This window comes from Chiloscyllium plagiosum, chromosome 9, assembly GCF_004010195.1.
Source record: "Chiloscyllium plagiosum isolate BGI_BamShark_2017 chromosome 9, ASM401019v2, whole genome shotgun sequence".
NCBI classification, from domain to species: Eukaryota; Metazoa; Chordata; class Chondrichthyes; order Orectolobiformes; family Hemiscylliidae; genus Chiloscyllium; species Chiloscyllium plagiosum.
In genome coordinates this window covers 31,118,272-31,143,978 of record NC_057718.1, presented here as the reverse complement: position 1 = coordinate 31,143,978, position 25,707 = coordinate 31,118,272, and the positions used below count along the sequence as shown (strand labels likewise).

Sequence of the window (25,707 nt, the reverse complement as noted above, 5' to 3'; positions counted from 1 at the left end):
TGAAATCAATGCCCTGAAATCAATTTTCTGTTATTTTACCTACATTCTAATTTGAAGTTAGTGGAAATAATTTTTTTTTATTTATGCTTTTTAATACACTTTTGACAATGCTATGATTAATGTCAACATGCAAGATTTTTTGGGGATTCACATCATAATATCTCCCTAATTCAGATATAATCCAGTTCTGCCATTAATTAGCAACAGTTAATGCAGTCAGTATACATTACATAACAATGAATGTACATATTATACTTTCAGATAGAAGTTAGAAAGCAAAGCTAGTTGACTTGCATTCGAGCTGATCCTTCAGTCATCAAAGTCTGCTCTCCATTTCCCCCAACAGTAAACATACTATTGCTTAAGGCTACTCAGTCTGCTAGTGTGATGTCCTTAATTTTCAAACCTAGGTGGCCCTTTACGTTTGGACATTTTTGCATAATTATTTTCTTGCTATATGTAAAATTCACTAGGATGGAAAAAGATTATATTTCATAAATATGGAATTGTTAATGTCAGTTGTATTTTTGACACGACTATTTCAATATTTATCTGCATAGTTTGACTATTTATGTTTTGCAAAATGCCCCTTGTTCCTTTTTTGCTGTTACATAATTGAAATGTATTATGTGAAAATAGATCAAAACTCCATTGTTAAGCATAATCTGATTATTTTTAACTAATAAAACTGAATGTGATCAATAAAAGGCTTGAATTGTGCTTCATATTCCATTATATTTCATGCACAGTTATATCTTACATTAATTCAATTACAGCAAAACCAATAACTAATAATAGTAACAACAAATTAAACCAGTGATCATTAACTATTACAGAATGCATCATGTAAAGATTTCACATTCCTATTGATGTATATAGAAATGATTGCAAATGCAATGAAAACCATGCTAATTCATGACTTCACAGAAAATAAAAAAAACAAATCATAAATCATAATTTACAAATATAGATGAGAACAGTGTAAAATGCATTTGTGCTTACTATGGGGTAATTTGTTTGTATTGTGCCTTAAATTGTGCGATAGGAAGCGGGAAATCCATTCATGAACAAAAGTACATCCCTAAGAAAATACTTTTCTTCAATAGATAAGATATTCCATCATAGAAAGCTGATCTTCTTAGCAAACATGATCATGGATAAAAGTAATTTATATTTGAAAAATAACACCCATTTATACAAACATGTATGTGCTTAAAGTGATTTTGAAAACAGATTGCAAGAATATTTGCATTTTTAATCACAAAACTGGCAAAAAAGATACAAATAGTAATCCACTAGCAAATCACACTTACTAGTCATGTTACTTTTTATGCAAATGTAATATGAATTAGAGGTTATAATTCTGTTACTGTTCTTATGAGTATGCAACGGCAATATATTCAGTTGTAAAATTACTTGTTTTGGTATACACGAGTAATTAGCCACTCAGCAAAACAAGAACTTCAAAAGATGTTCATGTTTATAATGACAAATATATAATGATAAAAGAGAATAAAGTAATATTACATATTGATGGGTTTATTAAGTACTCAATTTTTGCTCTATTTTACATTATGGCAGTTGATTATCTACTTAACATTAGTAAAATGGATAAAGATTATGGCAAAATTAATTTGGCTGTTAGAAAGTAAGGCTTTAGTGCTGTTATATGGGGTGCAATGTGGTTGGAAGTACAGGAGAGCTGCACAGTATACGCTTGGAATCAAATGAAAAATAACTGACTTGCACTTCACAAACATAATTTCTAAAAATGCTGTAAAAATTGATGGATTCGGCATTGTAGATCATATTTTATAGACAATAAAACAAAATAGAAATTCTAGAGAAACTCAGAAGATCAGGCAGCATCTGTGGAGGGAGAAATAAAGACAACAGGTCCGGTTAATGACCGTTCATGAAAAACGGTGCAATAATCTATATGTCATCCACTAACTAAGCGTGGACACGCGTGGGGTTTGAATTTTTCAGTGCCTCTATTCAAAATCGCATAAAACTACAGTTAATTTTCACGGCATTGTGTTGGATTTTAGTTAGCTTTATGCATCTTAATGTATCAGGATTAAAAAGAAACTGATCAGGAATGTCACGTGTTTGGATCGTTGTAGCGGAGTTACATAGATCAGAGGTCACGTTCGGCCAGATCTGTAATATTGATAAATAAATCTGAGTTTGCCCCAGTTAAGATGGTATGTGTGTGCTTCTCTAAAACGGCCCAGGGGCGGTTAGGTTATTTAAATAATGTATTTTATTTTACCAAAGCAGCAAGCAAGTGAATTCAAATATTCTCAATTGCAATCACTTTGTTCGTAGGGGGCTGTGCGTCAAATGGCGCCTAATGTTCGGAAGAAAGTTACGGAACTTTAAAGAAAACATAATTTATATAAGTCAATTGTGACAGAAACATTGGACGGGCAAATTATCACATGTAGAATTTTGAACTCTCCATTTGCACGTCAGGTTGCATTATTCTACCTAGGTCTTTAATCCTGCCGAACAGACGGACCGTTTCTGAAAATGGGACATGCTGGTCAGCGTAAAAGTTACATGATACTTTGAAAGTATTTGACAAAATACGAACTACTGCGAAGACAATTCCGCGAACAATTCTATGAAATCGCAGACTTTGTCTTTAGCAATATGAAGAAATATTTGCAGTTACATTAATCGCGTGTTAATTGAAGTTTGAAATGTAAAAATATTCAGACTGCATGTCAGTAGTTACATTAATTGGAAAAATAAGTATATCGTTTTAAAGACGTTTTATACTATTATTTTGGTGAATTCTGAAACATCGTGAAGTAAAAATATTACGTGACATAATGGGTCTGTCATTTTCCAATGGCAATAGGAAGGCGCTTCCATCACTTCAGCTTTCTTCGACATCTTGGAGCAATCAAGCAAATTAAGGCCGGTCGACCTACCAGCTTCTCGGGTTAGTAGTGGGAGGTTGTCAAAATACGGGGCAACCATTAGTAGAAACGTGATATCCATTCATCAGCAAGTCTAATCACTGGTCAGACTCCGCCGAACCCTCAAGCTTTCCATTCTCAGATATGCAGCCCTGGCACGAAGGAGTTTACAAATATTGTCAAATTGATTCTTGTACCGTCACTGAGCCTGTCATTCGCTGCTTGGCCACCGAAGCTTTTCGTTCCCTCGGACGGTTGTTCGTTAGTGACAATATTGTTTTCCACCAAACTAAGAGGATTAACTTTGAATCGTAATTAAATAGTAGCTGTTAGGACGCCGGTGCAACTTTCCACTTTGTTTTAATATCTGTCGGTTTTTTTACCAAAATAGTGTTCTCTGGTCATAGTCATTCATGGGCTATAATTTAAAATATGTTTTGATTTATTTTTGTTTGCAAGTTTCCTTTCTTTTAGTGTCTAATAATTTAGACCTCCGATTTCTTTCTATTATGTCAGCCGTTTTATAGTTAGTATTATTTGAATCTTTCGTTTTTCTCATTTCAGTGGCAATGGGTGAAACAAGCCGCCCCGCGTATGGACTGAATTAAGGTGAATATGCCTTAATGTTGTTTTAAGATCTAAACTCATGATAAGCAAACCTAATTGGTATAAGTGACAGAGCTAATGCGGAAATAACCGTATCGTTCTTCTCTCTCGCTCTTTCCTTTTCTCCCTCTCTTCCGGAAAAAGAAAGAGGTTGGTTTCCATTATGTTACAATGAATCTCGCCATGAATAAAAACTAACACTTTAGATAAGGAAATTTATTGAATAACGTCTATGCAATCTTGGAATACATAAATGCAAATATCCTCAAATCTTCTCCAAGTGCACTTGTCATGAAGGGCTGCGTCATTTGATTCAGCCCTCGGGTTTCCTGGAATATTATCAACGAATTAATCTGCATTGTTCATTCAAAGGGGGCGATCCACTTCGACAGAATCCTAATTCACCACAGACCCGAAAATGTTCTCCCATGTAACAAAATTGCGCACAAGTTGTAGCTTGTGTTGACTAAGGAAGTGTGGTATTAATGAAATGCATACTTCTTGAGATTAATAGTAAGTTATCTTATATCACGTCAAATTAAAACGTGCAACCGCTTATTACTGGTAAATATAGTGGAGAGTTTCTGTAAAGCCTAAAGAAAAACAGTGCATTTAAAAACAAACAAAAATGAATAATTTGGGATGAAAAGAAAAGAGTTTCCGAATTTAGTTAAGATAAATGACCAGGATGTGGCGGATCAGTTGAGAGCGAGGGAAGCGTAGCGGAAATCTAAATCAGGTACATTTTACACTCTACCCAGAAGTTAAATAAATATGGATAATTAAGCTGTAACCACAGGATAAATTTTATTTGTTGCGCACTCAGAACACAACATAAATGTTATTTTATCGGTAATGGTTTACTGTTTTACACAATTTAAAATGCTGGTACGAATTATTAGGAACAGGTTTAACCCCGTTGTATTAAAACTTTGAAGTTTCTATTACCACAGCTCCCCAAGGTGAGAATACGGATTAAATTGACAACTCGCCAACAGCTGTTTTAAGCCTTTGTTTTCTAATAAACTCTTCTAAGCAGCTCAGTCTGTTATTGAGGTATGGGAAATGGGACGTTTTCAAACTATTTTTGGAGCAAAAAAATTCCTGAGTGAAAAAAGTACTGAAAGTATAAGCAAGATTTAAACTTGGCTTTGAAAGTAAGCCTGTCAGATTGTGGATCCACGCTTTGTTTTGTTCATTCGATAGGTACATTCTGACTTGTTTTGATCCGAAGTGTTGCTGACGCACAAGTTGTTGGACGAGGCGTATAATGGAGCAATGGGCCGATTCAATGTTCTGGCCTTTGCTGAAGTTGTTACCTCAGATTTCTAACATTGCCCCCGGCAAAGAGAAGCATCTGTTTGATTATTCCGACCCCGAAAAATAAACACACAAGGCACACACCGTCACTATCGCCATCCTTCCCTCATCCTTGTTGTTAAATGACACGAAATTAGGATTTGCAAATCCGAGAATTAGACACATATACTTAAAAAAAGATTGTATTGGATTACATGAATTAGTTCTGCTTTCTTCTCTCCTTCCCCACTAAGATCAATCACACATTGTAAATTTCGGTTCTGAAGTTAGCATTCATTTGACACTGGTGCAAAAATCACGTTGTGACCAGTACAGTTTTCAAAATTATGGTTAGTTCTGTCTGACTGATTAATGCAGGTATTCATAAATAAAGTAATGCTTCCAAGTAAAAGCATCTTGTCAATAGAACTCCAACCAGTGATTAATATGTGAGTTCGCATTCTGTTAAGATTGTGCGTTATCAAAATCCCATCTATTTGTTTAAAGTTGGATGATGATAAAAGCATACTTCATTATAAAGTCATGAGGCGACAACCCGTTATTAATACAGTAGTTTCTGTTCAATTTCAATCAGATGAAAACTAGATTATACCTTCTCCCTCCCCACCATTCCCCCATCCCCCATCAAGTTCCCCTCCCACGCCATCGAAACCCTGGGCAGAAAAGCATTGTGGGAACTGTAGTTCAACTACCACGATCAAAGTATAGCGAAGTATCAGAAATGTAACTACAGATACCAGAGCTCAACGCGATCAAGACCACGCGTTATTTCCAGATCACTGGCGCCACCCTTGTGTTCTTCTATATCGTTGCCACAAGAGAGGAAAAAAAACGCTATCCTCTGCGGCTTATTGCGATGTCAATCATTGAAGAGATTCCACGAGGTTCTTGTCAAAGCAGCTGAAACAAATAAATACATAGACAAGCAAAAACAGAACAAGAAGCGAAAAAATAGTGCAATAAGACCATTAAAGCGTGGCTTGTTCTTCCTTTCGTCGATTCGATTGTCAAACTGGAATTATATAACGTTGTGCAGTGTTACAAGGTAGGTCTGGAGCTGCAAGCTGTTCGCTCAGCTAGGGAGACACCTCAAAGGGGATCGGGTTACTTTGAGTGACAGCGTCTCCATGGTAAATAATTTGACTAACTATTGTCTTATCCTCACCATCCGTAGGTCAGATAACCAACCAATCAAATTCTACATAATGACTATTCATGCCAACTTAGAATAATATTATTAAAAACGAAGGGAAAGCACTCTGGACGTCTTCAAGTGCAGTATGTTGGGTCTCCTGTGAAAGAAAGATTTTTTATGCGTCTACAAGTAAAACGCACGAGCAGAGACTGTAACCTTCAAGCAAAAGAGCGACACAGAACACTTTTTTTCCATTAGGATCTGGATGTGTTTTTAGACTATCTCAAGGCGGGGGAGATATGTCGATGCTTCCAACTTTTGGGTTTACTCAAGAGCAAGTGGCGTGTGTGTGCGAAGTCCTCCAGCAAGGAGGTAACATCGAGCGGCTCGGCCGCTTCCTGTGGTCACTACCTGCCTGTGAACATCTGCATAAAAACGAGAGCGTCCTCAAAGCCAAGGCCGTGGTGTCTTTCCACCGAGGCAACTTCCGCGAACTTTACAAGATTCTGGAGAGCCACCAGTTCTCTCCGCACAACCACCCGAAGCTGCAGCAGTTGTGGCTAAAGGCTCACTACATCGAAGCCGAAAAGCTGCGGGGGCGGCCGCTAGGGGCCGTAGGCAAGTACCGCGTCCGGCGCAAGTTCCCGTTGCCGCGCTCTATTTGGGACGGCGAGGAGACCAGCTACTGCTTCAAGGAGAAGTCACGCAGCGTCCTGCGAGAATGGTATGCTCACAACCCGTACCCTTCGCCCCGGGAGAAGAGGGAGTTAGCCGAGGCCACCGGCCTCACCACCACCCAGGTCAGCAACTGGTTCAAGAACAGGCGACAGAGGGACCGAGCCGCCGAAGCCAAGGAAAGGTACGAGTAAGTAAAAAAGCAATACATAATTTTCACATTATTAAATAGAGCTGTTTAACTCACTTCGCTCGGTACAAACCGCGGCATCTCTCGTTTGCAGCAATCCTACCGATATGTGTGTCTCCACCACCGATTCGGGGCCCATTCGCCAGCTGGAAGTGCGTTGGTTTCAAATTGTGATTTTTATTTGGAAGAGAAGTATGCTCGAACTGACAATAACCTCAGGCACCGAAATGCAGGGCAGACTCTGCTTGGGTTCGACTTGAAGCCTCCACCCGGATGGCGAGAAGCGAAAGCTTCGGCTGCAAAAGAAAAGTTTTAACTTTTTTATTTGGCTTCGAAATGCCACAGTGGAGGATGAAAAACTCCGGAACATAACCTGGCCCGTGGGATACATCGGCTTCTCGGTGAATCATTTTAAAAGCGTGTGTTGTGCAGCCAGTCGCTGCCGAGCGCCGTTGATTTTGTTTATGGAAAAGTTAAATTTTGCAAAAGTGCCTGGTTTACTCTTTGGCGCCAGTTCCTTGAGAATACTTTAAAAATAAAGCAACGGCTTCAAAATCGGAATGGTGCTAACTGTAACGCGTTCAGTGCCTCCAAGACTTATTCCGTCAGTCAGTTCCCAACTGCAGTGTTAAGTCAGAAAAGTTGTGACTGACTTCAAGTTCTTTTTGGCGTCTTTGACTCGCGCGTTGAGGATATTCGACTTGATTTTTCAAATGGCCTCCGCGTTTAATTGGGGTTGTTCCTTAATTCTTATTCGGTTTATTCTTTCTCATGTTTGATTTCTTTTCTCGCTGTCTCTTTGCCCCCGCAGAGAAAACAACGAGAACTCGAATTCCAACGTTACGGCCGGCGGCCACAACCAAATGAATCATTCGATGAATGGAAACAAAAATATGTTAGCGAGCTCAGACGAGGAAAAGACTCCGTCTCAAACCCCGGATCACACTTCGAGCAGCCCGGCGCTACTCTTAGGATCCCTGGGCCAGAGCTCCAACACTAGTCTGCAGCCTCTACACACTCTGGCCGCGCCTCCAGGTCCTAGCGCCGTTGCGGTACCCAATTCAGATGTTATACACCACCATGCATTACAGGACTCCATGCTCAACCCAATGTCATCCAACTTAGTTGACCTTGGCTCGTAAAAAAAGAACAATTTCCTTTTACCTGCGAATAATTAAAGACACTCTCAAGATTATCCTTTATATATTTTACCTGACAGTTAAGCGATGTACATAAAAAAAACGTTAGTGGATATTTTGTCAACCATGGGAAGGAAAGATGGATATAGCTATTCGAGTTATAAGGTACTGTATTAGATCACATAAGAGATTGATGTAGCAAAGTCTTAAGGTTTTATATAACGGAGGATGTCTTTGTTTAGACAAACAAGTTAATATTTTACTGGTCACAAAATCACAATCTCGGAAGTATTGCTCTCAATTAAAATTACACTACAGCACATACAGTCACATGCACACAAATATATATATATATATATACAGGTTACAAGAGTGAGTAGATTTGTAATCGCGTGCATAATGAGCATTTTAAGTTTTGATAAAATATGATAAAAAGAATTAAAAACACGCTATAGGAAGATCATTTACATGTAGATGAAAACTGTACAGAAAGCTGGCTTTCCTGTAGTAGAATGCGTGGAACGTGTAATCGCAGCTATATTGAACTGAAAACAATCCGTAAACATATAATGTCATTTCATCTAGCATTAAAAAATATCTCAGTCAACAAGAAGGAATGCTCTCACTCTGCATAAAAATTGTTTTATTACTGTTTATATTACGTGACTACAATCTTTGGAGGCGAAATCCTGCTTATTTTATAATAAAAACAGAGCACAGCTAACATCCGATACGTTTGCTTTCTTCCCTCCTGTCCCTTCAATTATTTAGCAACAATTTAATTAGATTTTTTTTAACATTGACATCGGCACGGTTTTGTATTATACGATTATTCTTTATCTGCTAGCATATGCTCGTTATATAAGGGATGGCGGCGCTTCCATCGAACGCGTTTACCATTGGTGAACGTTAAATGTCACACCGTGAGATATATGTTAAATTTGCCATTGGGTTTATGTGAAGATTCCAGGTGATTATTGTTGGTCTAACTATAATGCCAATATAATGCAGATAAAGAAAAAGGGCTGGAGAAAAAAAAGTGCCCAACGGGCCTTTAAAAATCTTGATTACAGCTTATTTAAAATCACGTCCAAGATGAGAAAACGATCCACACAAATCCCGTTTACTAGTTACGCCAGTGAAATATAAAACGTCCTGAGGCTCCATTCCTTTCTCAATCTCATGCGGCTGCAGATTTACGTCCAGTACAAAAATACAGATGGCTATTTTAACCCCAATGTAACTCAGTATTTTTTTTTAAACCATAACAGTATAGCCCATACCGTTGTCTCCATTTTTCACTTTATAAAATAGAAAGAAAATATTTTTAAAATGTCTTTATTGGGTATGTGACGTTATTCCAGAGTTGTCAATGTCTGCTTATCTAAATATGTTGAGCACACATGTCACTCTGACTGCTGTTGAGTGCACTTAATGTCATTTGAATGCTCCAGAAATGTTAGCCTTCTCGCTGTAATGTTATTCGCAAAGTCTCTTATGATAACTGATGAATGTGATCATATAATATAACATGGTTATCCAACATGATTATATATCCATGGACTAAAGCAGCTGCGATATCTGGCTTCTCTTATGCTCCGGATACTGAAATAAATTATGTTGAGCGGTGTGTAGACTGCAATAAAGAACTCCCGGTCAATTGCACATTATTGAAGAAGGCGCTACGTGCATCTTGCTAGTGAAGTAATCTTAATCTAGGTTTAAAATATTATAGTCAATGGTCTTTTCACTGCAGTAAGATGCAATGGCGAAGGAAGCTAATTGTACGTTTATATCTGCACTGGGCAAATAAAGTCTATAACAAATGTGACTCCAGGGATAAAAACTATTAAAGTTAGCATAAGTAATAGCAGCCATTTGTTCTCGGACACTTGCAATACATCATTTGAAGCTTGAGATCTCTTGTTTTCTTTTATTTTGGTATCTGGTGGCGATTGTGAATCTTTCTATCTACCTATTTATTTGCCGGTTTGTCAGTCTGTCTTTCAGAATACCGACTTGGAAGCCTATTTTGACTTAGTGTATTGTTAGCCTTTACATTGTTAAAAATCTTTGGTGTCTCTGGTTATAAAACCACGTTATGATACAACATTTACGAGGGATCCTCCATGGCCGTGATTTTAATTTTTAAAGGGTATCGTGATTATCTTCAATCAAATGCTAAGGTTCACGTAGTTGCCAATGATGATAGTCACCCAATTGCTTCCTCTGCGGTTTTATCGGTTAATCGACTACTGCGATAAAATGGAACTGCGTTACAGAAAAGTAATAGTTGCAGTGACGTAGTCACAGATAAGGACGGAGGGGAGTTACAAACGGGCTTGGAAAGGATAATAGAACTTGAAAATTGAGCGCTCTATATATCACATAACTGTAATCTAATATAGGGGATAGGGTTATAATGTTAACTCAAAATACCAGGCAAGAGTGTTGCCATTTATTAGTCTAACCGTCGCCGTGCAAGGCTGCCTAAAGCGTAGGTTACTACTTCATTCATGCTATGATTCAGTAGAAGGTACGTTTTAATATTTACATACGCGTTAACTGGTGATTGGGACTCCAGTGCTGTCTTGCAGTGTTAGCAATGAAGCAACAAACTCAACCATGCAATTGTTCCGCAGTTAGCTAAACAGGTTGCATGACCTTGTCCTCTGTTTTCAACGCTGTTTCATACTGCCAGTACTGTTAAACATTTCCTTTAGTTATCAATATGTATTTATTTGAGAGAAAGGGAAGTGAAGAGTGGAGGAATTGTTGCCTCGATACAGAAGCGTGAGTCGTGTTTAATTGTGCGTGCTCATTCGGAAGTAATTAGAGTGAAAGTTGCATTAGTGCACTGGCGTTCGCCATCTTTGACAAGCTTTGCGAAGTATATCTGAGCATTTTCTTACATGCTAGTACCTGGGCTAATTTGGAATATTACTTTAAAATCAGAACGTTTAGCGCCGCAATGCCTTCTGCAATTTTACAACTTATTGTAGACTACATTTATATGAACAATTCCGAGTTGTTCCTTTTCTAAAAAGTAAATATACATAATGATGCATATTAAATATATTTCTCTTGGCAATCCAAAGCATTTAACTGTTTCATTAATCCTGCTATGATATAAATAAATATATAAAATAGAATCAAGATGTAAGATAAGAAGGGGTACATTTTGGTCTGAGTTTTTTTAATGTTTTGGGGAACTTTGTTTTTGTTGCTTACTTGTTCAGCATTTGTATATTTGAAATTATTAATATCTAATCTGAATTGTAGTTATTGTTATGATTGCCGTGAAATAATTTGATAGAATACAAGCTCCAAGAGAGTAAATGCCTTTTCAATGAACCAACATTTCGATTGAGACCGTCATAAAAGACGTCTTGCCCCGGAGACGAAACTACTAATCAAAGTCACCAGTTACTCGTGGTGAGCAATTAGACGTAATGATTGCACATTACAAATAATAGTTATTTTCCACATTTTGGACAAAAAAAAATCATTTCTTCATTATTAATTACAAAGATAATCTTCTTAATTTCAAATTCAATATTATCGATCTACGGTCCAAACAAACGAGGGTGTTCTAAGTGGTCAAAAAAAAAAGCGAATTATTTACTAATCCACAAGGGTGCCAATCAAATGTGAGAAAGCTACTTTGATTTTACTGCGTGGATCAAATTAAAAGAACTGGAGGGGTAAGCAGGCATTATTTAATAACAAGTTGGTTTCAAATTGTTTCGCCTTTCAATTCATATCCACACGGACAAATAGAGAAGTGCGCGATAAAAGCAAATTACTGCGGATGCTGGAATCTGAAACCAAAAGAGAAAATGCTGGAAAATCTCAGTAGATCTGGCAGCATCTGTAAGGAGAGAAAAGAAGAGAAAAGAGCTGACGTTTCGGAACGTCAGTTCTTTTCTCTCCTTACAGATGCTGCCAGACCTGCTGAGATTTTCCAGCATTTTCCCTCTGGAGAATTGCGCGCATTGACAGGCCGACAACTGACCCACAAGTTCAAATAAAGCAGTGTGTTGTGCTGGGGAGGATGGGGTCAATGATTTAGTAAAACAAGATCACAATTCGCAACACACTACGTAATTTGGGGCTGAATATAAGATGATGTAAAATCGAAGGCAGAAACCGCATTAAGAAGGAAAACTTGCTCTGCTTGAACCGGACTGTTCGTCAGCCGTTTTCAGCATAGAGAGGAAGCAGATCGTTTATTTGGAGATACAAAATTTCTGTCCAAATTGACTCTCAGCCACGTTAGAAAGTGAACATTGATAGCCAGAGCCCTCTATAGGCTTGCGCTGTTATTTGTTCACGCAGTTATTTGGCGATTGTCCTTTTAGCTTAATATTACTTAGAGTCATAAAAATGTTTTCAAATCTGGCCTAACCAATGTCCTGTACAGCCGCAATATGACCTACCGACTCCTACAGTCAATGCTCTGACACAATAAAGAAAGGCATACCAAACGCCTTCTTCACCATCCTGACGACTTTGAAGGAACTATGAACCTGCACTCCAAGGTCCCTTTGTTCCGCAACACTTCCCAGGACCTTACCATTAAGTGTATAAGTCCTGCTCTGGTTTGCTTTTCCAAAATGTAGTACCTCGCATTTATCTAAATTAAACTCCATCTGCCACTCCTCAGCCTATTGGCCCATCTGACCAAGATTCCATTGTACTCTGAGGTAACCTTTTCGCTGTCCACCACACCTCCAATTTCGATGTCATCTTTAATTTATGGGATTTTCTCAAATTGCTCTGTGAAGTTGATTCGTGGCCCAGGGTGCGTGACTGCGCAGCAAGAAGCTTTCACTTCTTTGAACTTGTAGTACTCTATCAATGTTGGAAAGCTCAATAAACCAAAAATCTCTTTAGACGAAACGCATGCATCCCCTGGAAAATAGACCACTGTTTGGTTATTCTTCATAAATAAAAATTACTTTGCAAAGGGCTGTATTAAATCATGTCTCTACAACAATTAAAGCAGAGAGATTTTCCTCTTGCACCACTTGTTTTCCCCAAGGAGAAGCGATACATTTACAGGTGGACCATGAGGTTACCTTAATGGTATTCCCTTGCCTTTCCTAAATTGCGCCAGGGGATGTCGCTCCACTCGGACTAATTTGCGCGAACTCATTCGAGTGATCTGAATAATCTTTAAATTTTGGTTTGTTTCAATTGTGAGATATTGAGAGAACGACTGGACCAGAAATAGGTTTTTAAAAAGCCTCCAGATAGCACACACTTCAATCAGTACAATTCAAAAGTCCACAGACAAATTTGGTTTCTTCCATTGTTCCTGCGTATAATTTATTTAACCAAACATAAGTTAAGATCATGCATGTGATGTTTTTTTTAAAAAAATATATAACATCACAAATCAGGTATTATAACACATAGTAGGATTTCGATGGTTGATTAACGCGTTGACGCTTGAATTTGGCAAGCTTCATGAGTAAGTTTCAGGGTTCTTTGAATTTTATACTCTCCTGCAACAGAATACAAAGTAAACGACTTTGTCACATTAAAGAAATGTCGTTTGTTCAGTTGTATTTATAACTCTAGTTTAGATTAGACTGCTAAACTGTCTCATGCAGTTGTTCAGATATAGGGAGGGAGTCACACAGCATGGAAACAGACTCTTCAGTCCAACTAGTCCATGGCGACCATGTTCCCAGACTAAACCAGTCCCATCTGCCTGCGCTTGGCCCATTTCCCTCCAAAACTTGCTTATTCATGTATTTATTTGTTCGGATGGTAAAACTGTTTGACATAAATGTAAAGAAATGCTATGCTGTCGACTGTATGCCATTAAATTGATTATTTTTTTGTAAACTGAAATAACTAGTGCTAAAGCATATATTCTCAATAATGGGAAGGTCTTGGATAAAGGTATAGAAGTCACTTTCGTGGAAATTAAACTGATTTTTACACTTGCTAATTTAAATCAGTAAAACAAATTCTAAACTCTGACTTATCCACGCTAAGCTAAACTTGACGTTTGGCCTTGTCGTTCATATTTCAGTTTATAACGTGTCGTAACGCCGTTTCTTCGGTCACAAGCAATTTTCTCCGTAAATCTAGCAGTTAACATACAGGCTCAGCCATGAAATACCAGAGAATTACTTTTAAACAAAAACATCTTATCATGCCGTTAACCTCTCCTTTACCATCTAGCTACTTAAAAATTACAATTCAATTGCATAAATTGAAAATTACTGACTGCAAACGAATTGCCATGAGACCATCGAAGGACAATATAGCCAGCAATGATTTAAAATTATGTATGTGCTTTAGTGATTTTAATGTAAGTGTATAAACTGGCTCAGGAAGATGAAACTGGCACCCGAATGCAATTATATGTTAGGAGACACCATGTTTCCATTTTAAATTTGACCATATTTTCAAACCTTTACTTTAAATCTCTCACTAAGAATCATTTGTAACTGACAGATAAGAGATGCTTGTTTTGACATTCGAAAATGGGTGTCCTCGCAGCAAATGTCGGAGCAAAATTTGCCAGTGTTCTCCAGACTCCTACGTCTGGCATTAGAACTGACTATAGTAACTTTCAGAAGTGTTGATGACGCACGGACGAACTTCACCCGGAGAGGGGAGGGTGTGGGGGCGAGGTGGTAAATAAGACTACGGCGGGCAAAAACAAATTAAGAAATTTGTTAAATGTGTTAAGAAATTAAGAAAGCCCCGCGTTTTTTCTCCCCCTTATTCGGAGGACTGGTCACAATACCCGGTACAGTTTCGATCAAACAATATCACTAAAATCTAACAGAGCTTTACAGCTGTGCTTAGATGCCTTTGAAAGTTAAAACAGAACTAACGTGACTGCGCTGAGACGACTGCGGGGTCAGACAGCAGGTAACCTGTAGGTCGAGAGTCACAATAGGAATTTTAAAGTGTAATTAATACGTAAGTTACTATATTCCATTCGAGGCAAAAAAATTAAACTCAGGAATTATTGAATACATCAATAACGATCAATGTAATAAGTAGGAGAGAGTGAGGACTATAGTACAACTGAGAATAATTGCTTTATATTGAATAATTATATTCCCTGTACTTCGTAAATAGGAAACTTGTTCAATGCGCAATTCAATTCAACGAACCTCATTTAATTTGAGTGCTCCACAGTTTTATCCCATTGATAATAAAGGACTGATATATTCCCTTTTATATACTTCTGCCTCTCCCTGGTGTATTGCTGAAAATATTAGTTCATTTGTCCAAGAATCTATTGCCATTGTATAGCGCAGAATCCAATTATACCATTTGGAGTTTAGTGCGAAAATAGCGAAACTCAAGAGAGGAATACAAATCACTAGGTGCGGAGGGAAGGACCATCCCAAATGCTGGGAATCTGCACTAAAACACGAAAATGCTGAGCAAGTGTCAAGTGGCTATTTATTTCCAACTTTTTTTTTAATTTGAGGATACTACGGGAAAACAGAGATAAGGATAGAAATTTACTGTTTCGAATCCAATTTGACACATCTTCAAAACTTTCAGTTTATTGTTTAAAGATTTAAACCATTTTTACTTTGCACAGATGCTCCCAGGCCTGCTAAGTATTCTCAGTATTTTCAGCTTCTTTATCTAATATTTCCAGCATTCGCCGTATTCTGCTTTACTTATTGTCTCAATCTTTATTAACTGTAGTTTGTTTATTGAGAAGTTGATGCCTGTAAAACTGAATACGTTGAGAATCTGTGTAACGCAGCTAATAGCTTTAGGTAAATGCTATTACCCTAAAGATGCAGTACATGCCTAGACAATTCTGCTAACCGATGGAAAACCGCACTAGGTCTAATTATTATGAGGATATTTGTTTTCAGTCTCTCAAGGTGGAAATGTTGTTGGTTAACTCTGAAGATTAAATATTGAGCAGTGGTGAATTCAGACTTATGTATATTTATAGCACTGATATTATGCAAATAATGTATGTAGGAGAAAATTGTCTCATTGGTACAATATCTCCATCGCCTTAGTTGATGACAAAAACACAATGCAACGGCATATTTAATAATAAACGAAGGCATCTAAAATTATGCGCATATTTGCATTGCGAATCCCAGAATACATTTATAGCCCAAATTCACTGTTATAGGGAACGATTTGTCTTCATTTACCTTTTTAGGCAATGTATGACAATAATAGTATAACTATAAAAGTATTCAGATGTTCATAAATAATTAAACAGAAAGTGAAAATGAAATCGTATAAACGCAATGTAAATCAGGAATCAGGGCAGATCTGAACACTGATAGGAAATGGATTGAGAATCCCGGGAAAGGAGAAGTGGGGAGCAAGAAATGTTAGGGAGTAATCTCACATTTTATAGTTTGACTGATGTACGGAGGACGGAGGTGGGGGTGGTGGGGGGAGTGAAATTGTTTGCGATCCAATTTTTTGATTGCCACGGCCTGGAAGTTTCATGAACGTAACTGAACTAAATTTACAAGCTTAGAAAACAAAACTTATTTTCTCTCCTTCTAGAAGTGCTTAGTTTCTAACTTCTGAGTGATTGATACGGGACCAGACATCCTGAATTATCTCTTTTGCCTCAGTAATATTGTACACCGATAAAAAAAAAGTATAGGGCAGAACCATAGACCACGTTCTCCAGTATCGAAAAAAGAATAAAAATATTAATGTTGTATGCAGTCATATGTTATTTTATCCACCCACCACGAATAAACACGGATTCGACTTCCCAATCCCCACAAGCCCTCCACGCAAATACAGTTGCATAATCGGCTCATCCTTGAATTACATTATTTTTAGAAGTAGCCGTCAAGCTCACTGTGAATTTACTTGGCCGAAATTAAAAAGGGCTTGTCGCTCGATTATTCTTTATAATTTCCAGGAGTAAAGCAAAGAAAGAACCGGTGGTTTGACATATCGTCCAAGCTTTGTTGAAGGCATCTGTTTTTATTTTGGCCTGTTTATGCTCCGTTCACTGTAATGCATGTAGTTTTGCATTGGCTGTTCAGGCATACCTCTGCTCTAATACAGTTCTATTTAAATAATTCATGCAGATGCAGTAGGATGAAGCAGAGTGAGAGATTGTGATATGGAGCATAAACACCAGCGTACAATAGTTGGGTCAAATGATCTGTTTGGGTACTGTAATTTCTACATAAGAGTGCAAGAGATTGTTCAGCTGGGTCACAGTTTAGTCAACCCAAACCCCAGTTACATGAATATATTTCTAACTAGCCTTTAAACCCTGAAGTAGGTCTGTGTTTTCACTTTCTAGCCGTTAATTGTTGGTGGGCATTGAAGTAGGCAATCTTATTAATTACTATTATTAATGCAACCTGCAGAAAAAAAAACTTTGCAATTAACCAGTTGCAACACCACCGGGTCCTCATTGGCATCAATCGCTGGTTTTTCATTTTTTTTTCCATCTGGATTTGAATTAAGGTCAAGTTGATACTCTGATGTTTAGTGATTGCATAGCCCAAGCATTCTATAACGGAGATACATGGACAGTATGAACCAGCCTATGTTTGGCAAAATCATTTATGTTCAGAATGACGCTAAATGAAAACTTGCATAATCCTTCAGTTGGGATTTCGTTTTCTGAGATGTGAATTAAAGCTGTATTTGCATTTGGTCCGCTACAGGCAGATGCAGCTGGGGTACTAACCAAATAGAACCCTCTACTTGGCTCCTGCTTGACTGGAACTTCTGCTTGTTTGTTTCGAGAAAGTTCTGCCCCAATAGTTCGCATTTCAACCAGCGATTTTCGCGAGTGAATCCCTACTCTCTACATGTCTGTACGACATCTTGCGGATATCAAAAGTGCTCATGAGGCCCAAAAGACTGTCTGAACCGGTCCTGACAGTACACTGCAAAACCAAAAGAACTGCGGATACTGTAAATCAGAAACAAAAACAGAAGTTGCTGGAAAAGCTCAGCAGGTCTGGCATCATCTATGAAGAGAGTTAACGTTTCGGGGTCCGGTGACCATTCCTTGAAACAGTATGCTTGCTTTGCATTGTAAGCAGAACCAAACCTAAGAACAGTGAGTGGTTCTCAGTCTGCTTCTCCTGAGATTCAGATTGGCACCTGGTACCGAATTTGCTCAGCAAGTTTAGCAAGATCCTGGGAGAAATTGTTTTTGTTAGATGTTAAAATTACGGCATAAATACGAATTTGTTCCAGAATACATAAGTAGGCCTTAAAATATTGATTTTTGCTGAGGGAGTTTCTGCATAAAAGTATAAAAATATGGTGTTAGTTTGATTTTTAAAATTACTTTTACCGGCTAAGATCAATCATTTCATGGAACTTTATTGTGCAGTGTAAGAGACTAAGTGGGTCGCTGACAGAACTGGCCGTCTGGGTCCATCATTTTGGCCTTTAAAAGTCTTCTCGTCCTGTGTGTGGGTGTGAGCTTTCAGGAAATACATCAGTGAAGTCAATACTTAGATTTTTTTTGCAATATGCCCTTGAATGCCTTGCGGAGAAGCAGACCACTCGGCCCTACTAGATTATCCAGGCAGTAACAGTCCATACATTCACACATATTTTATCTAATCCCATCGCCATGTCCTTCTACTATATTTTCCTTCATGAACTTCTGTAGTTTCACATAAAATGTATCCATGGTATTTGCCCCAACTATACCACTGGTGGGATGCTACCACTGGAATTGTCATTTGTGTCATGCTTTGCTGAAGACGTTCCTCTGAAATTCTTTGTTGGATTGATGAACCATCGTTTCACTTTAAAGTTATTGTGCCGTTTTGTGGGAAAATGCAATCGCTACAGATGGCATCATAAACGTACCCAACACTTTTGCATTACTCATAACTCACTTTCGACTGGCTGCTGACTGGTGCATTTTATCAAAGCAGCATACGTTTCAAACAAAAATAATTTATCGAAAATGTTTGAAATAAAGTAATACAATTCATGAGGGATGAATGTTTCAATATTTCAGCTGACCAATCGACGTTGTCGTCACCAACAGTGTTGATTTATCAATATACGACATATAGTTGGGTGTTAAATGAAAGCAGACAAGAATGGGTGACTCTGGATTGAAAACAGGCTTAAAAAAGTTTGTGTAAACTTGTTCACGCATCAAAAAAAAATCTATAAGTAACTGGAACAACAGAAACAATAACAATATGGTTGAATGCATTACGAGAGCACTTTTTATGTAAACTTAATTTTATAGCTATGTAAACAGAACTGCATTTCAGTCGGTATGGGTTAATTTCGGGGTTATTCAATATAAGAGTCAATTAGGAGCAGAGTCACAAGGGTTCAATTTCACAACTAAACGCCATGATGCATGATCCATTAACAACTTGGCTGTCCCACGTGGATATAATTAAATTGTTCATTGCAGTAAATCATAGATGTAGCAATTACATTCTTATAAACCTCTATAGGTAATGCTTAAAAACTCGCTACGGTAATTCACCCCATATTAAAACACAAAAGTCTGTCAGTTCAAAATCTTAGATCCACATCTTCACTTTAACATCAAGAATGGACGCTCTTCTTTGCTATGAAGCATTCCAGCGTATCATGATGTATTGTTAAAAGATGATGTAAAATCTGCACTTGGAATTCCACTTATGAAGTCATAGATGAAGCACTTCATTGAAAATAGAGGGAATAAAAGTAAATGTTTGGCAATACTTTTGGATGGCTGGAAGCAAAGAGTGGGAAAAATTAGGACTATTTCAGAGTGGAAGTTGGGGTGACTAGTAGGGTGCCCTCGTGCTCAGTGCTTGTGTCTCTACTATGCACAACTTATATGTCAACATTTTGGATAAAGGAGTCAAACGAAATGTCTTTAAGTTTACTGATGACACAAAACTAGGTGCAAATGCGAGTGGTGAGGACGGAATAACAAAGTTTCAAGGCAATTTTGACGAGTTAATTCAGTGGGAAAATTTATGGCAGATGCAAGACAACATGGATAAGTGTTAAGTTGTCCACTTTCGGAGGATAAACAGAATAGCAGGATGCTATTTAAATCCTGACAGATTGGGAAATGTTGATGTAGAGAAGGGCTCGTGAGTCCTCGTAAGTCAGTTACTAGAAGTAAGCATGCAATGCAGTAAGTGGTTAAGAAGTGGTTTGTTGGCTTTCATTGTGAAAGGAATAGAATACAGGAGCAAAAATATGTTGTTGCAGCTCCACAGAGCTTTGGTGAGATCACACCTGGAGTATTGTATGCGCTTCTTTCTTGCATAACAGTGAAGGTTCTGCAGTGAAGGTTCAACAAAATAGCTCCTATGATGGCATGCTTGTTGCACAAGGAGTGAGTGAGTCAACTAGACTTGTATTTACTGGAGTTTAGAGAGTAAGAGGAGATCTCATTGAAATGTATACAACTTTGTCAGGGCTAGACAGACAGGGATTATATTCCCTCTAGCATCAGGATTCTGAGTAGGGCTAGCAGCATGGTGGCTCAATGGTTAACGGTACTATCACACAGCACCAGGAACCAGTGTTCTATTCCATCCTCGGGTGACTGCCTAGGTGGGGTTTGCCTGTTCTCCCTGTGTCTAGTTGGTTTCCTCATGGTGCTTCGTCCCACAGTCCAACGATGTGCAGGTTAGATGGATTAGCCAAGATAAATAGACCATTCTGTCCAGGGATGTGCAGACTAAGTGGATTATCCGTGGAAAATCCAGGGTTGTAGGGTGGGAGAAGCAGATGTGGTCTCGATGGGCCAAATGACCTGTTTCCATGCTATGATTTTGTGGAATTCTTTTTTGGGTCCGCTCTCAGTGACAATCCTCAGGACTCAACATTGAGTTTGACTATTTTAGAGGATGAACACCTTACTTCATGTTTGTGACCCACCCTGTGACCCCCAGATCCTCTTCTATATGGGTTGTTTCCAGTACAGCCAACCCAGTTTTGACTATTCACAATTTCCATTCGCATTTATCTTTCTCCCAATTTATCATCAGCAATCCCTTTGTCTATTTATTGTTACTCTCTCTCTCTCTGGACACAAACTCCATCTCGCCATCTACTTGACTTACTCTTACCAACACATCCCCACAACCCCACCATTGTCAGCATAAATGTCATCATTTCCCAGCTGCTTCCAGTTTTGAGGAAGTGTCACTGAACTCCCAATTGTTAACTCTATATTTTTCTCTCCACAGATGCAAGTATACTGAGTTTCTCCAGCAGTCTCTGTTTTGTTTCAGATCGCCAGCATTCACAGCTTTTTGTTTTATTATAAGTGGTGGAGGCCAAATCATTGCATGTACGTAAGTAGAAATATGTAGATTTCTAGACACCAACGTGTAAAGATATGGAGAAAAGAAATGGAACTAGAAATAACTATTCAGCCATTTAATGAAATAATGGACTGATCTGTGGTCTAACTCCATGCACCTACATTTGGCCCTTTTCCCTCAATACCCTAGCTTGACAAAAACAAATACCTCAGGTTTAAAGATAGATGGTCATTTGAATGGCGGGGCAGACTCTATGGGTCGAATGGCTTACTCTCGATCCTATTTTCTTTGTTTCAATTTCCTTTTCACTCTTGAAGTCTAATTATTATATCGATTTGAATTCATTGATCATCTTATTTGTCAAAAAAAAAGTCGTTTAGGTTCAAACCAATCAATTCTTCGTAATACGGTACAATTTCTGCTAAAGGCATGCTGTATCTCCATAAGTGACGAACCTCCGCGTGTTCGTCACAACCAGCCAAGGGAATCGGCAAGGGAATAACTACAGATGTTCTCTTCTGACTTATTCTATTCGCCTGCCGCCATGAAACGACAAAGAAATGGACTGTAATCTGCAAAATATCTACATTACATTTGGATTATTATTGTTCACTTGGTAGAAATGCCATCTGTATCCACGTGGACACGCCATGCCACTTGAGTTGGCCAATATATCAGTAATTACATGGGAACTTGGCTCCTAGTCATATCTGTAGCATAACCACAATTGTATGAGAAATATATCCACGTCTTTGCGTAAGGCTTATGAAAAGACAAACGCAATTTACACTTAAGATCAAAATACATGCATTTATATCATTTTCATTTTCAACAGGTTTGCAAAACAAAACAGCTTAAAACTTGTAACAGATCGGCAATATATTTAAGTTTGATGTAAGAAATTAGATTCTTGAGATTCTAATCATGCAAATACCGTGATATCAGAGGAGAGGACACAATCAGATCTAGATTTTCTCCAAATTTATCGACTTTTTTTACAAACCCAATATCATGCCTAGACTGGTTTGGACTCCAATTTGTAGGTTTTAAACACGATAAATACTCCAAAATATGTCAGGGTAGTGTACTGGTGTTTTAATTCAGTTGTCGCTGGTGTTGTCGTGATTTAGCCAAAGAACTAAGGAGGTGCTTAATGTAACGCTGAGGTGAGGTCGTAGATAGCAAGGACTTCCAATGCCTTCGTTTGCGTTAGTAAGGTAGTACGTCAAATTACCGAATGTCCTCCATGCCCAGTAACGAGCTAGTATTTTCAATAATCATATCCAACCCCCTGGGTCTTACCTGGTTTGAACTGCATTGGCTACATGAAGCATTGACGCAAAAGGTCAGTCAGCTCTACATTGACTGAGCTATCTTATCTGTAAAAGTAGAACAATATTACAGTGCCTGAAGGAGTAATGGCGGGTTATTAACACGATAGTTACGTGAGTACCTTTCTCAACTCAAAAGCGAGTAGATTGTCCTTTGGTTGGTTAGTCCTATTTAACTATACTATTCATCCTCTTTTACTTTCCTCACAGTATTATCGCACAGCAGGGATATCTACGAAGAGGCAGAACCGAAAGTAACATGAATTCTTGTCCGAAGCATATTTTAATTTTGCTTTTTACTTGTTAAAAGATCAGGCACTTCCGAAATGTTGTTGTGATTGTGTAGCTTTTTAACTGAGCAGACACTTTTTTTCATCTTGAACCACGTGATTTCGCTATATTGTGATTTTCAAAAGTCGCGTTTGATTTCTCTATTGCTATGATTTATGCGTCTTTTATATTTCTATTAATTCTTAGCTTGTTGCATTACATTGAAGCATAATCAGGTTTGGTTTACCGACCAGAAGGAAAATAAGCACCAATACTCGATTTTCTTTGGAACTAAAGATCACTCCTTATTATGCGGGCACACTGCTGTTACCCATCTACACGACCACCCCATCCCTCCGAACCAAAAATGCAAGGAACGCTACATGTTGCCATCTGCTGGCTCTGCATTCGTCTCACAGCCCTGAAAGGCCAGAATGAAGCTTACATTGTGATAGGTAGCCCCCTGGCAGCATGTTACTTGTCATCACAACTATGATTCTGCCTCACTCAATGAGCAATACGAAAATGTTTATTGGTTAATATTTATTTTTATTTATTTAATGTTTATTCAGTACGCATATAATTATTCAGTAACATAATTAATCAGAGTTTCACAATTGGCTTCACGCATAGCGATCATGTTTTGTTTAAAATGCGACTCGTTGAGAAACAATTCCTTTCATTGTTTCCATGGATAATCTGTGAAACCATAAAAACACGATGTTTTTTTAATAAGAAAACGATCATGCCAGAAATAAAGCTCAGAGGAAATGAAGTGAGAAGAAACCTCCATTATTTTCGTCATAGCTTTTTGAGTTAGAAAGACCCAAAACGGCTTTTGTGTGAAGCGATCCAAATGCACTGACGTAAGTTAATTTTCCGTCTTCAAAGTGAATTAATGGCCCTTCACAGTGCTGAAGCATAATAGAAATCGCCATATAACCGCTAGACGGAATTTGTTGTACGTTTTTGGCTGCAAGTTCATTCCCAAAAAGAGCCCAAACACTTTTAATAAACCACAGGTACAGTTGTCAGGGTGGTAATCTTTCATGTCCGTGAATACCGTAGTGCGCTTCCTACCTCTAAACCCGCAGTAACTTCATAGTGCCATGGTAATTAAGTCTGCAACGTCTCAGAATCTAGGCTGAAAGCCAATCTGTCACCCTGGAAATGTCGTTGCAGTGCCATATGTTAGTGAGGCACTTTATTCCAGCGAGCGTCAGGACTGCAAGCGTCTATGTCCAAAGAGGAAAAGTGATGAGGTGATCAGCAGAAGAAAATAGTTCTTATGCCATGCCAAAGGTTAAGCGTTCTTCCCGAATATTACTGAGTTAACTATAACCTGAAAGAAAATCAGAAAAAGTCAGACATTGTATTTTTTTTCTTTTTTTTGTAGGCAAGCTCCAGGCTGTAACAGTGGGAGCAGGCCCAGGCTGCAGCAGCAAGTTTTGGTGGCTGCCTGTGCAGCTGAATACAGCTCAAAAATAATGAACAACCAAAACAATTGTGCACTGTCCTTCACCCATATGAAAAAGATGTTTGAATATTGCACACAAATTTAGAATATAAATATCTTCAATGTAGTGTCAAAAACTGATTGGACCTTCAAGCCTTACCTCAGTTTGCTATAATCCATAATCCTCAGTTATAGTTATCAGCAGCCAAAGCGCATTTCCCTTTACAAGGTACAGGCTGCATCTAAACAGTGTCAGCAATGTGCCCAGACTATCTCCCCCCAATCTAAACCCCAAGGCAAACTGTCAATATATGTTCAAGTGGACAGTAGGGACTAATTGGGAGCCATTGTTATGTTTACCTGATTGAAGCTGTGCTACGAATAGCAACCACTTTGTGCCTGATGAAAATAATTAAACTAATTTCTAACTAATTGTTTCTAAATGTGGCGAGGTAATAAGAGCAGGATAGGACCATAGAATAACAGAATATTAGCATTCCTTTCCACATGAGCCACCTATTCTTAACTTACTCATTGACTTGTTGCCATTTGGTTCAGTTTACAGGAGGGGACTGTAACATTTAGAACAATCTAAATTCACTGGCTTGCTCAATAGTGTTACTTTGTATCTACTTCTGATCCAAAAGCTTATCCACTTTCCTGTTAAAAGGTGGACTTTAATATCATAGACAAGGATAAAGTTGTAAAAATCAAATTTTGGATTTTCAAAAGGTCTTTGATAAGGTGCTACACAGCAAGAATATCTGAAGTGAGGGAAAAAGTAGTTGAGTGGATAGCAAATTGGCAAAAACATGGAAAACAGGCAATGGGGTAAAGGGTAGTTATTCAGATTGAAGGAAAATAGGAAACAATTTTCCACAAGAATCAATACCAGGGCTAATGCTATTCATTATTTTATCTAATGGTAAATACTTCGGAAAAATTCACTTAGTTTCAAAAGTTGCACATCCTACCAGACTTGGAGTACAGCTGACTCTAATGAAAAATACACAAAAAATGCAAGAAATTTTGAAAACTTGCAGGTTTGGTAGTTGAACTTCGATAAATGTGAAGTGATGCATTTTGGCATAAGAAATAGAAGCAACTGATGCTGCTTAGAAAATTAAAAAGAAAATTTGAATGGTATATGATTATGTAGTAGTGTGATTATGATGTAGTAGGCCTCACAGAGACTTGGTTACAGGGGGGTCAGGACTGGCAGTTAAACCTCCATGGTTTTTCAACTTATCGAAAAGACAGAGAGGTGAGCAGAGGGGGTGGGGTTGCCTTGTTAGTTAAGAACAAAATTAAATCTATGGTATTGAATGACAGCGTCGGATGATGTGGAGTCTGTGTGGGTGGAATTGAGGAACCACAAAGGCAAAAAAAACAT

At 38.1% G+C, this 25,707-nt stretch overlaps 1 protein-coding gene and 2 long non-coding RNA genes across 9 annotated transcripts in view; 2 read left to right on the top strand and 1 right to left on the bottom strand.

Annotated features, from left to right (window-relative positions):
• Positions 1–3,023: 3,023 nt before the first annotated feature.
• On the top strand, positions 3,024–9,765 carry six2a (SIX homeobox 2a). 6 transcript variants are annotated; one of them, XM_043695652.1, is made up of 4 exons: positions 3,024–3,191; positions 3,495–3,539; positions 6,031–6,856; positions 7,668–9,765. In XM_043695652.1, the coding sequence occupies exons 3-4, from the start codon at positions 6,291–6,293 to the stop codon at positions 7,996–7,998; spliced, it is 897 nt and encodes a 298-aa protein (XP_043551587.1). In that variant the 5' UTR covers positions 3,024–3,191; positions 3,495–3,539; positions 6,031–6,290; the 3' UTR covers positions 7,999–9,765. The 6 variants fall into 6 exon arrangements, with proteins under 6 accessions (XP_043551587.1, XP_043551592.1, XP_043551591.1 ...); XM_043695657.1 differs by lacking the exons at positions 3,024–3,191; positions 3,495–3,539 and adding exons at positions 5,230–5,901; positions 6,951–7,008 and having other exon boundaries at positions 6,031–6,850; positions 7,668–7,958; XM_043695656.1 differs by lacking the exons at positions 3,024–3,191; positions 3,495–3,539 and adding exons at positions 5,230–5,901; positions 6,951–7,008 and having other exon boundaries at positions 7,668–7,958.
• Positions 9,766–10,280: 515 nt separating this feature from the next.
• Positions 10,281–25,707, top strand: part of LOC122552740 — a 49,223-nt gene continuing 33,796 nt past the window's right edge. Inside the window, exon 1 of the long non-coding RNA XR_006312473.1 lies at positions 10,281–10,531. This is a non-coding gene — a long non-coding RNA (uncharacterized LOC122552740). The remainder of the gene's footprint in view (positions 10,532–25,707) is intronic.
• LOC122552739 overlaps positions 23,399–25,707 on the bottom strand; it is a 39,527-nt gene continuing 37,218 nt past the window's right edge. For both annotated transcript variants that reach the window (XR_006312472.1, XR_006312471.1), the window contains exon 3: positions 23,399–24,200. This is a non-coding gene — a long non-coding RNA (uncharacterized LOC122552739). The remainder of the gene's footprint in view (positions 24,201–25,707) is intronic.

Bases quoted from the DNA above. Each gene is read 5' to 3' on its own strand.
- six2a (XM_043695652.1), top strand. From the start codon at position 6,291: ATGTCGATGCTTCCAACTTTTGGGTTTACTCAAGAGCAAGTGGCGTGT. The intron at 6,857-7,667 runs GTAAGTAAAAAA...TTGCCCCCGCAG, and splicing joins GAAGCCAAGGAAAGGTACGA to AGAAAACAACGAGAACTCGA.